Raw genomic sequence first — 10735 nt, forward strand, 5'->3', positions numbered from 1 at the left:
GCCAGGTGGGGTCCAGGCTGGGTCCAGGCTAGGTCTGGGGCTGGGAAGGGGTGGGGTGGGGTGGGGTGGGGCGGGGCTGGCCCGGCAGGGACCTAGACGGAGGGGCCCCACCCTCGGAGCCTCGCATGGGCCTCACCTCTCACAGACTCAGCGTCTGAATCAGACACGTGCGTGATGGAGAAGCGGGATGTGGGCGCGGGCGACACCGTGAAGCGCGAGAAGGGAGCGGGCGTGGGCGCAGCCGGGGCGGGTGCGGCCGGGTCCAGGGCCATGGCGAAGGCTGCCTTGGCCTGCATCAGCGGGAAGTCGTCGTCCCATGCAAACCCGCCACCTGCAACCCAGGTGGCGATGTCACTCGCACTCACAGCCTGGGACCCCGGGCCGGCCCGCTCCCACAGTCATGGGCCTGGCCCCGCCTCCCATGATGTCACGGGCCCAGGCCCCACCTCCCATGCAGCGCGGACCAGGCCCCGCCTTCAATGACGTCACATACCAAAGCGGCCTCCCATGACGCCACGGGCCAAAGCCCGCCTCCCACATGTCAAGGACCAGGTGCTCCTCCCATGATGTCACACATTAGGCCCCGCCTCCCACAAGGCACGGACCAGGCCCCACCTCCCGTGACATCATGGGCCCGGCCCCGCCCCGGCTCACCCTCTTTTGCAGTGGAGCCATCTGGGGAGCCATCAGCCTGCCGCGGCGGGCTGGGGGCGCTGGGAGAGCTGGGGCTCCCCATAAGGAACGTGGGGGGCGACTCCTTAGCACCCGGGAAGGGCTCCCCGAGCTCCCGGGTGGGGCTTTCCTGGAGGGATCAGAGAGCACCAGGTGGCTTGGCCGCCAGGAGTCGCGGCCGCTCCCACCCCTTCTTGCGGGAGCGCGACCCGTAGCCCCGAGCAGACACCGGTCGGCAGTGGCCCACCTGGTCGAAGAGGTAGACGGTGACGTCGTCGAAGAAGGACACGGCCTTCTTCTTGCGTTCCAGGTCCTCGCAGAAGGCCTCGGACAGCAGGCTGGGCATCTTGAGCAGGCTGCGCAGGTTGCGCGCGCTCTGGCTCTCAGCCACCACCACGGGCACCGCCGGCGCCTCCTCCTCGCTGTCCTCGCTAGGCTCCTGGACGCTGTAGCAGCGGAGCTCCTCGTCAGACTCGTCGCTGTCCTCACTGTCCTCCTCCTCCTCCTCCGGCCGGCCCTCCAAGGCCGCAGGGAGGCCAGGCAGAGCCAGGCGGAGTGGGGCTCTGGGGGTGCCTGGGCCCGCCATCCGCTTTTGTGGAGTCAGCCCTGACAACAGTTTTGTGGGCCCCTGGAGCTCAGAGCTGTTGCCTTCTGAGCTCAGCGGAACCGGGGTCAGCAGGAAAAACTGGGAGCAGCTGGGGCTGGGCCCAGGCGGCACCTCGGCTGGGCCTTGGGGCTCTGGAGGCTCTGGGCCCAGGCCTGAGGGGCAGGTGCTGGGGTCTGGGGAGGACCCTTCAAGCCCCAGCGGTGGGGGCAGCACCTCCCCAAGGCCAGAGCCTTGTGCCTCCCCAGGAACCCCAGGCCTGAGGGAGGCCTGTGCAGATGGCTGCCCAGTGCTCGGCAGGCCCAGCTCAGGTCCAGGACCTTGGTCCCCGCCACACTTCTCTGGGCCCGAGGTGGGCTCGGCCTCAGTCTCCAGGTCTGAGAAGTAGGCAGAATCTCGGTAGGGGTTCTTCTCGTTGAGGCCACTGAGGGAGGCAGAGAGCCGCATCTCGGGCCCGGGGCCCTCTCCCTCTGAGGTCAGCTCCCCAAAGGCCTGGGGCTCGCACCCTTCCTGTGACTCCTTGAGCACAAACTCGGGGGACTCATAGTTCTCCGTGTCATAGCCACTGTCCAGTGCTCGGGGCTGCCCTCCAGAGGGGCCAGCGGCTGACGGGCTGAAGACCTCATAGCCACCATCACTGGCTGAGGACGGGATGTCCAGGGAGTCCAGGGAGTCGGGAGTCCCCACCTGCTTCTGCAGAGAGCGGAAGGCTGGCACCACATCCAGCCTCTCAGCCTGCAGGCCGTCACTGGACGTGTCGGTGAAGATGCCTGAGGTGGCCTCAGCTGTGTCCTCATCCTCACTGCTGGGTGCCTCCACCTCAGGGGAGCTGCCACCACCATTCAGGGTGGAAGCCGGCTTGGTGGCAGACACCTCACCACCAGCAGCAGGCGTGGGCGAGTCAGGCAGGGCGTCAGGGGCATCGGGGGCACTGGCCTCCTCTGAGGGAAGTGGGGCTCCCTCCTGGGATGGGGAGGGGACAGAAGGAAGGGACAGGCAGGGTCCGGCAGTGCTCTCAGCCTCCGTGGCAAGCTTGGGCTCTGCCTGCAGGTGGTCACCCCCACTACCAGGTGCCTCTGTCCAGGAGGGTGTGACCAGGCAGGGGGCAGGTGCCAGGCCCTGGGCAGGGCATAGATGGGGGAGGCCGGGACAGCAGCCTGGCTCCTGGGCAGAGGAGGCTGCCTGCAGCCCAAGCAGAGACTCCCCGGGGTATGCCGGCTCAGGGGAGGCCCGAGGGGTCTGCTTCGGACTGCAGCAGCCATCAGTGTGGTAGCCCACAGAGCTGGGGTCCCAGGACTCTGGACAGCGGCTGCCGCTGTTGTTGTTGGCAGACACGTTGGAGCGCCAGTGTCCACACTGGGCGGCCCTCCGCGCTCCCACCTCCTCCAGCTCCTCCTCGCCAGTCAGCGGCAGCGGCGGCGCCCCTGAGCTTCCCAAGGGGGATGTGCCCAGTGGGTCCTCAAAGAAGGGAGAACAGAAGGCGGCCACGCCCCAGTCTGCATCCTTGGCTCTGCCCTCCGCCAGCCTCAGGGGCCCCGCAGAGGGTGAGCGTGAGGGGCAGAGCTGGTCCCGCACCAAGCTTCCACGAGGGTAGAGGTCGCCGCGGCCCCAGGGGACGTCGGCGGGTGGGCCGTGGCCCAGCAGCGGCTCCATGGCCAGCGAGGCAGCGGTGCTGCCGTCAGAGTCCTCGTCCTGGTCTGCGATGGCAGGTGAACTGGGGGCGCAGCCGGCGCAGTCGGGGTCGTGGCCGGCGGCGGGCGTGGCCTCCTCTAGGCGGATGAAATACTCGCTGCCCAGGGAGGGGCTGTGCGCGCTGAGCACCGGAACCACGCCGGGGGGCGCGCCGTCGGGAGCACACAGCTCCTGCAGGCGCGCGGGGCGGTCCGGACTGAGCGTGGCGGGGAAGGCCTCCGCGCCGCGGCCCGCCTCCCACTTGTACTCAAAGTTGAGGCCTCGGCTGGTCTCGGTCACCGTCAGCACGTCGTCGCCATCTGCGTGGAAGCCGTCGCCCGCGAACTGCTCCAGCAGCGGGAAGGATGAGGAGGCGCCTAGCTCCACCACCCCGCCCAGCGTGGACCCCGCCGCACTGGGCCCAGGACCCACGCCGCCCCCGCCGGGCCGCAGAGAGCGCCAGCGCCGCTCAAACTCCTCCTCTGCTTCGGTGGCGCCCTTGGCACACAGGTAGGACAGCAGCAGGTGCACCTCCTCAGCTGTGGGCCGCTGCTCCGGCTGCAGCCAGCAGAACTGCATCACCTCGTACCTGCGAGGAGGTCCCACGGGGGCCGCGTCAGAGGCAAGGCTGGCCAGGAACGCGTCCATGGGGCAGGGAAGGGGTTCCCGTAACTCCCAGTGTCTTGGGGACGTTAAGGGCATCTCCCACTTGACTGACGCCCCAAATCTGCCAAGGCAGGCCCAGCAGCGCGGGAGCAGGAGGTGGTTGGGCACTCCCCCAAGCCTTCCCCCCTGCACACAGGGGCGCAGGGGTGGTGGGCAGAGGCCCTATCAGAGGAGAGGGGAGACCAGGGAGGGCTGGAACCCCAGGGGGTCAGGGTGAGCCGCCTCTGCCTGGGGGTCAGGATACCCCATCTCGGCCTGGCTGTCCGGGACAGGGCGGTGGGGCCCTCACCAGCGGTCCGACAGGGTCAGCTGCAGCTGGGGCTTGGGCAGCTTGAGCTGCTGCTCCCGGACCGCGTACGCCAGCACCTGCTGGTCCGAGTGCTGGGGGTAGGGCTGCGTGCCCAGCTCAAAGAGCTCCCAGATGGTCACGCCCAGGGACCTGTGGGGTGACAGCCATGAGTCAGGGCTGGGCACAGCCTGCCACAGCAAGGGCCGCGCAGGATCCCTGGGGTGCCGAAGGGGCAGCTCCCGCCATCACGCCAGTGCCTCAGGACCAGGGCCTGGTGCCACACCAGCCGCCCCTCCCTGAGGACAGCCTTTCCTTTCAGCAGACAGAATGTGCACCTGGCCAGGCCCAAGCCCAGCACCTGTGGAGCCTGCACATAAAGGCCAGGCTGGCCAAATCCATCTGCTTGTCCACTCATTCATTCATTCACTGATGCACTGAAGACCAGACACTGCCCAGTGTGGGAGCTGCCCTGGCGGAGTTGGAGGGCAGGTGTGGAGCCTGAGGCAGGGTAGGGCCAACATCAGCAGGGGACTGAGGGAGCGGGAGAGAGGGGATGCCTTAGGCCAGCATGGGCAGGGCCGGGGAACAGGCAGGGGTGCACAGAGCATGTGGGCGAGTAAGGCAACTGGGGTCTCCTTCCTGTGGGCTGTGGCTTCACCTAGCCACTTTGGTCCCTGGCTGTCCCAAGAGGCTGCAGAGTGAGACAGAGGTGATTTAGCAAGATGTCACCAGACCTTGGCCAGAGCCCTGTGACTGGAGACCCCAGCCAGTGCACGGTGCGGTGGGCAGGCCAGGAAGGGGCCTTGGTGGAGAGGTGAGGAGGGGACAGCGTCCATGATGGGCACAGTCAAGTGGCTTGGGGAGACCCCGAAAGCTCAGGGAGGTGGCCTGGCCCACGGGATCTGAGAGTTCCCCAGAAGCAGAAGGCGGCCACACCGCAGCCTGGGAGTGGTGGGGGCCGCGGGGGAAGCCGCAGAGGTGAAGACAGGAAGGGGCGCCCACCCCGGGGCAGACCACTACCCTGGGCAGCTCGGCCCCACACCTTCAGAGGCTACTCCAGGTGGGAATGAACAGTCCATGCTGGGTGCTCAGGATGGGGCTTCCAGGCTGCGGTTGTGGGAGATCCCAGCACCCCCACCGTCACCTCCTCTGCCTGGCACTGCCTGACCTACACTCCCCTGAAGGCAGCCAACACCCCGCCCAGACCCTCTCCCCAGGCACAGGTGCACACCGAGTCTCCCATCCCAGGACAGGCCCCCCAGCATGCTGAGGATGGGCTTTGGCTTGTGGCCCTGTATGTGTGCTCTGACCCCGCCATGGGTGGTGTCAGCCCAGGGGTCCCTGGTACACCTGTCAGGCAGTGTCTCCACCAGTGTGGGGTCACCACCTAACCAGCCACTTGGGCTGCTGGCGTGTGGCCACTACAGGTGGCTCCGGCAGCCCCTCAACCTCACTACTCGTGGCCATGGTTTGACATGGATAGGCAGGTGGCACTCGGCCTCAGCCCCTCACGGCGCCACCAGGGCTGCACTCACCACACGTTCCCGCTCTTGGTCTGGTCCACGACGAGCAGGTTGCTGTGCACCTCATCCACCAGTTCCGGTGCGATCCAGCGCAGAGGCACCCACAGCTGGTCGGCAGTCACGAAGTAGTCTTCCTGTTGGCACAGGGACGGGTCACCCCTGCCGGTGCAGGCCCCACCCCTCATGCCCAGCCCAGCCCAGCCCACCCCACTCACTCTGTACTTGCAGTGAGCCAGGCCGTAGTCACCGATCTTCACCGTCAGGTCAGCCGTGAGTAGGCAGTTCCGCAGGGCCAGGTCGCTGCAGGCAGGGTCAGGGTCAGGGTCAGGGTCAGGGGTGGGGGCAGGGGCAGTGGGGTGTGCCAGGTCGGGGAGTCCAGCACAGGGGTCCTTTGCCAACACCTGGATGGCTCACAGTCCAGGCCAGAAGGGGCACTGGAGATGATGCCACCACCCACCCCTGCCTAGGGCCCTATCCTGTGCCCAGCCCTGAGACCTCGGGAAGGACCGTTTACGTGGACCTCAAATGTTACAATGCAGATGAGAATGGGGCCTAGAGAGGGTGAGGACCTGCCAAAACCCACCTGGACCTGTCCGCGTTTCTCCAGGACCCTCTCCTCCCAGCCCTGCTACACCATCACCCTCGGCTCCCCAGGAGGTGGGAATTGATGGGGGAACTGAGGCCTGGAGTATCCCAGGGGTCCTGCCAGCTGCCAGAGTCCAGTTTCAGGGCCCAGCCCTGCATGCCCACTCAGAGCTGGAGCTCTCTCTCACTTGAGCCACCACCGGCCCCAGGGTTGGGTAGGGTCTGCAGAGAACACGGGTTAACCCTGGCACTACCTCCAACCCAGCCTGCCTTGGCTGCTGGCTCGGACCCCCTGCCTGGCCGGTCACGTGGGTGTGCGGAGGCGTAGGGTACTGGGTAGATATTACCACACCTGCGGTATTACTTCTGTGCTCAGGACTCAGGGTGGGGACAGAGCCCAACCCCGGCTGTCCCTCCCCACATAAGCCCGTGTCTGTGTGCTGGGGGTTGCTATAGGCCCACGTGTCCTGGGCCTATGGGGTGGGGTGGGGTGGGGTGGGGTTGGGGGCAGGGCAGCTGGGGCTGGGCAGGCAGGTCGGGAGGCTGGCAGCTACCCTCTTCAACAAAATCACTGATGCTGGAGTCACCTGAGTCATCACTCAGCACCAGGATATTGTTGGAGAGGACGGCCGTGCGGCATCTGGGGCTGGCGGGGCCACATGTCCTTCGCCACTTCTTCCAGCATGTCCCCCCGGGTCCCCAGGGGCTGGGCATCCTGGCCCGAGCAGGACAGAACCCTCCCTCCAGGGTTCTGCGAAGCAGGGCCTGCTGAGCCCTCCCTTTGGGACTTGAGGGAGACAGAGTGTGGGGTTGGCGCGGGGCTGCAGGGTGGCGGCTGACTGCCTCGGGGATAGAGAACAGGCCAGCTTGACAGTGCGCATTTCTTCGTCTAAACCTGCAAAGTGGGTGTCAAACCATTGTCTTCCCAATTTTTCAAAAATGTCATAAAATCCCTTTGTATAGCGGTTGTTTGATGCTGCATGAGATGAACCTGGCCAGTCCTCGCAACCCCCTTGCGGCAGGACCCGCCCCTATGCCCTTCCTTCAGGGGAGGGCCGAGGCACAGAGAGGGCCCCAGTCCAAGGGTTACAGCAGGGAGGGGCCCTGGCCTAGGGCTTCCTGGCCACTGGCCCGCGCCCGCCCTCACCTGTGCACGTAGTTGTTCCGATGCAGGTGCAGGACGCCGCAGGCCACCTCACAGGCCATGCGCTGAAGGGTCAGGGGGTCGGGCGCCATGGACTCTGCCATCCGGCAGCTCCGCAGGTAGCCCTTGAGGTCCCCCTGCAGAAAGGGGGCATGGCGCAGTCACCAGCAGACTGGGGACTGACCACCCTGGAAGGTCCCTGCCTACCTCCCCAACTCCTCCACCCCTACCCACAGCTGAGAGAGGACAGCAGCTGCCCAGAGCAGCCCCGCGCCCTGCACAGTGGCTGACGCCCAACAGTTCCTGGAGAGGGGCCGTGTCCACCAGGGCTCGGCTGGACTGAAGGCTCCCTCTCCACTGCCCCTCAGCCAGCCCTGGGCAGCAGGAGTCCCTTGGCCTGTGGTACAGAGAGAAACGCAGGGCCCAGGTGGATCTGCTTCATGGAGCCTGGGGCTGGTGGTCGAGGATTGGTCGGCAGCTCCTGACCTGCCGAAAGCCCAGCTCCTGGGAGGGCCAACGTTAGGAGTCCAGACGCCAATGTGTGAGGGCCCCTGTCCCAAGGGAAGCCAGCAGGGGACCCAGCCCAGCCGCGGGCAGGCTCGGCTCAGTGCAGGAGCTGTGTATGTGCAAGGGGTGGGGGGCAGGTCCCTGACGGGGGTGGGTCCCCGGCAGGGTGGTGATGGGCAAGCCCAGGACTCCAGGCAGCCTGGGAAAGTGGCCAACCCCTGTCCCCCATGACAAACTCAAGCCTGAGTGAGGCCATGGAGCCCCAATGGAGCAGTGGCCCCCCAACTGGCCCAGGATGCCTCCTCCTGAACCACAGGGCACACAGGCAGGTGAGCAAGCAGCTGGCAGCTCCCCAGGGGTGCAGGGAGTCCCAGCCCAGGCCTGTCCTGTGCCCAGCCCCCACGGTCCCTCCCCAGTGAGGCTGGGTCTCCCCATGGCCCCCTCTGGAAGTCTGTGGGGTAGGGTCCCTGGGTCTTGGCTTTAGGGAGGATGTGAGGCCCCCAGGGAGGGGGTGGCACCAGACACTGGCAGGGCAAGGGAGTGCCCCGGCTCAGCAAAGGCCCCAGGTTCCCCTGGGCAGCAGCTCACCAGCGGGCAGAATTCCATCACCAGCAGGTAGGGCGTCACCTCGGCACACTGGGCCAGGCACTGGAGCAGGTTGCTGTGCTTCAGGGCCCTGCAGGAGTGGACAGGCGGCCCCTGACTTGGGAGGAGCGGGGGAGGGGGAGGCAGGAGGAGCGGGGGAGGGGGAGGCGGGCCGAGCAGGGGAGGGGGAGGAGGGGGTCGCGCAGTGTGGGCCTTTGTGCCCGATGGCCTCCCACCTGTAGGGCTGCACCTCCTCCAGGAACTGCATCTGCTCCTGCACGCTGGCGCTGGCCTGCAGCTCCTTCACCACCACCTGGGCACTGCTGACGCCAGAGTTCACCTCCCCTAGGAACACCTGTGGGACAGCGTCACCCGTGGCTGCTCCGCCTCCACAGGCCCCGGCTTCCAGGCCTTACTCTTCTCCCACCTGCCCCACCCCGGCCCCCAGGACAGACCCCTTCTCCTCCTGTGCCCAGTTCATTCACTGCAGCGCAGGGTGTGGGTTCCGGACCCCTCCCAGCGACCCTCTGGCTGTAATATTCTGAGTCTTTTGTGTTACTCTCTCCCCAAGGTCTCCCGCTGCTCTCTCTCTCTCTCTGGGGGTTTGAAGTGAGGAAGAGGGACCCAGTTGTCTCCTTTAGGCCAGGGTCGGGGGAAGGCCAGGACCAAGAGCCTGCTTCTCTCCCTCCCAGGGCCCCTCCCCAGGTACCTCTGACCCCAGGACCCCCTAGGGAGAAGGGAATGCACCCAGACCCTGAAGACCTCCCTGAGGAGGGATCCAGCAGGGCCCAGGGGCCAGAGAAGGGACCCTCGGGGCGGGGGTGGCTCCCAGGAAGAGCAGGTCTGCATCCGTGTGTCCCTTCTGCCTACCAGGCGAGAGCCTCTCTCCCAGGTGGGACACATACCTTCCCGAACCAGCCATGGCCGATTTCCTTCAGGTATAGGAGGCTGTGCCGGCCCAGGTCCGTGGACTTGAGGAGCTGCACTGTAACCAAGCAGGGGGCTCAGGGACCCAGTGCGGCCTTCGCACCCCCCAGCTTCCTCACCTGGCCCCTGGAGGGACTGCCCGCTTGGCCTGCTCTGGGGAACTGTCCTGAGTCCCCAGCACCAGCTGGCAGCCTTGGGGCTAGCATCAGGAGCCAGGGTCTCTCGAGATCAGGGGCCGCTGCTTCCCAGAAAAGCCACGGAGCTGCAGGCTCCATCTGGCATCTTTCTGGATAGGTCTGGAGAAGGTGCCTGAAGCCACCGGAATAGCTGGGCGAGGGATAGCAGGGCCTGGAGCTGGACCCACCACATGGGCTGTACCAGGCAGGCAGTGTGGCTGAGCGAGAGGCTGGGGCCACGGCACAGGGAGGGCACTGCAGCGGCCCACCCCCACCCTGCCGCAGGCTGGCATCCCACGCCAGGAACACCAAAGGCTCCTTTGTTGGGGGCTGCTTGGCACAACCCCGCACGGAGCACACTGGCCCATTCTCCCCGAGGGCCAGGCCGGGTGAGGTCAGTGGGAGGAAGGGTCAGTGAGGCCTGGGAGGAAGGGGCCAGTGCTGGCAGAGCCCACTCATGCCTGCCCACGCCCCGAGGGATTCCCCGAATTCTGCTCCCACGCCAGCTGCCCAGAGGGCTGACGGGGCTGGGTCTGAGCCCAGCTGCCAGGAGAGCCCAGGGGGAGGGGGCTCCTTCCAGGGCCCAGAGACCCAGAAAAGGTAGAGGTGGGGCAGGGCAGAACCGAGCATGTGGGCCCACCGGGCGCTGTGTCCCGAGCCCAGCCTGTCTGGACAGCCCTCTTTCACCCTGGGGCGTCCACGCCCACACTGTCCCTGAGCAAGTGTGGGGGTCCTGACCATGGGTGCTGAGACAGTCCAGAGGCCCTGGGCACCGCCGGAGGCGGCCGTCCTTCTCTGCAGTCCCCAGGGGGTGGGGCCATTGCCCAGGTTTCTCCCCGCTGACCTCTGGGGCTGCTCTTCTGGCCTCACCCCAGTCTCTCTCCTCTCTAGAAGCACATGCCCCCCGGAAAACTGAAACCAGAGCTCTAAAAGTAGAGAAACAGGTAACCACTGCTTTCTTCCAGGTCCCTGTCTGCCGACCCCAGTCCCCAGGACGGTCCTCCAGAGGTGGTTCGGAGAATCTGCAGGGGCTAGGCACATACCTGCCCCTGGACCCAAGGGCAGTGGCCCCTTGGATGGTCCCTGGCAGCTCCCAGCAAGGTCAGCACAGGGCTCAGGGACCCCCGCAGCCATCCGGGAATGTCAGAAGACCTCGTGCGCTGAGTGGGTGGCTGCAGTCCTCCGCGCACGGCCACAGATGTGCTCACAGCTCAAGTGCCAGCCCTGATTCCTGCCTAACTGGGAACCTGTCCTCCGGGAGACGGGGCACAGTAGGACAGGTGTTGAGGCCCTGGCTCCGAAGCTGGGGGCTGGGGGCCCTCTCTAGGTCCCAGACCAGTGCCTTGGGTGCCAGGCTGCCACGATGAAGGCGAGGCTCACAGGGCC

At 66.6% G+C, this 10735-nt stretch overlaps 1 protein-coding gene across 6 annotated transcripts in view; it reads right to left on the reverse strand.

The window, feature by feature from the left end:
- Positions 1-10735, reverse strand: part of AATK (apoptosis associated tyrosine kinase) — a 47505-nt gene that overhangs the window by 1855 nt on the left and 34915 nt on the right. For 3 of the 6 annotated variants that reach the window (XM_008013208.3, XM_073005479.1, XM_008013209.3), the window contains 10 exons: positions 9152-9231; positions 8483-8601; positions 8250-8337; positions 7158-7291; positions 5641-5725; positions 5438-5559; positions 3903-4052; positions 920-3536; positions 655-802; positions 137-331 (listed from right to left, as the gene is read on the reverse strand). In XM_008013208.3, the coding sequence (XP_008011399.3) occupies positions 137-331; positions 655-802; positions 920-3536; positions 3903-4052; positions 5438-5559; positions 5641-5725; positions 7158-7291; positions 8250-8337; positions 8483-8601; positions 9152-9231 (3738 nt within the window). Of the gene's footprint in view, positions 1-136; positions 332-654; positions 803-919; positions 3537-3902; positions 4053-5437; positions 5560-5640; positions 5726-7157; positions 7292-8249; positions 8338-8482; positions 8602-9151; positions 9232-10392; positions 10591-10735 lie in introns of those variants that run through there. The other 3 variants (XM_037993197.2, XM_037993195.2, XM_037993196.2) reach the window with 3 other exon arrangements.

Source organism: Chlorocebus sabaeus, chromosome 16, assembly GCF_047675955.1.
Source record: "Chlorocebus sabaeus isolate Y175 chromosome 16, mChlSab1.0.hap1, whole genome shotgun sequence".
Taxonomy (NCBI): domain Eukaryota; kingdom Metazoa; phylum Chordata; class Mammalia; order Primates; family Cercopithecidae; genus Chlorocebus; species Chlorocebus sabaeus.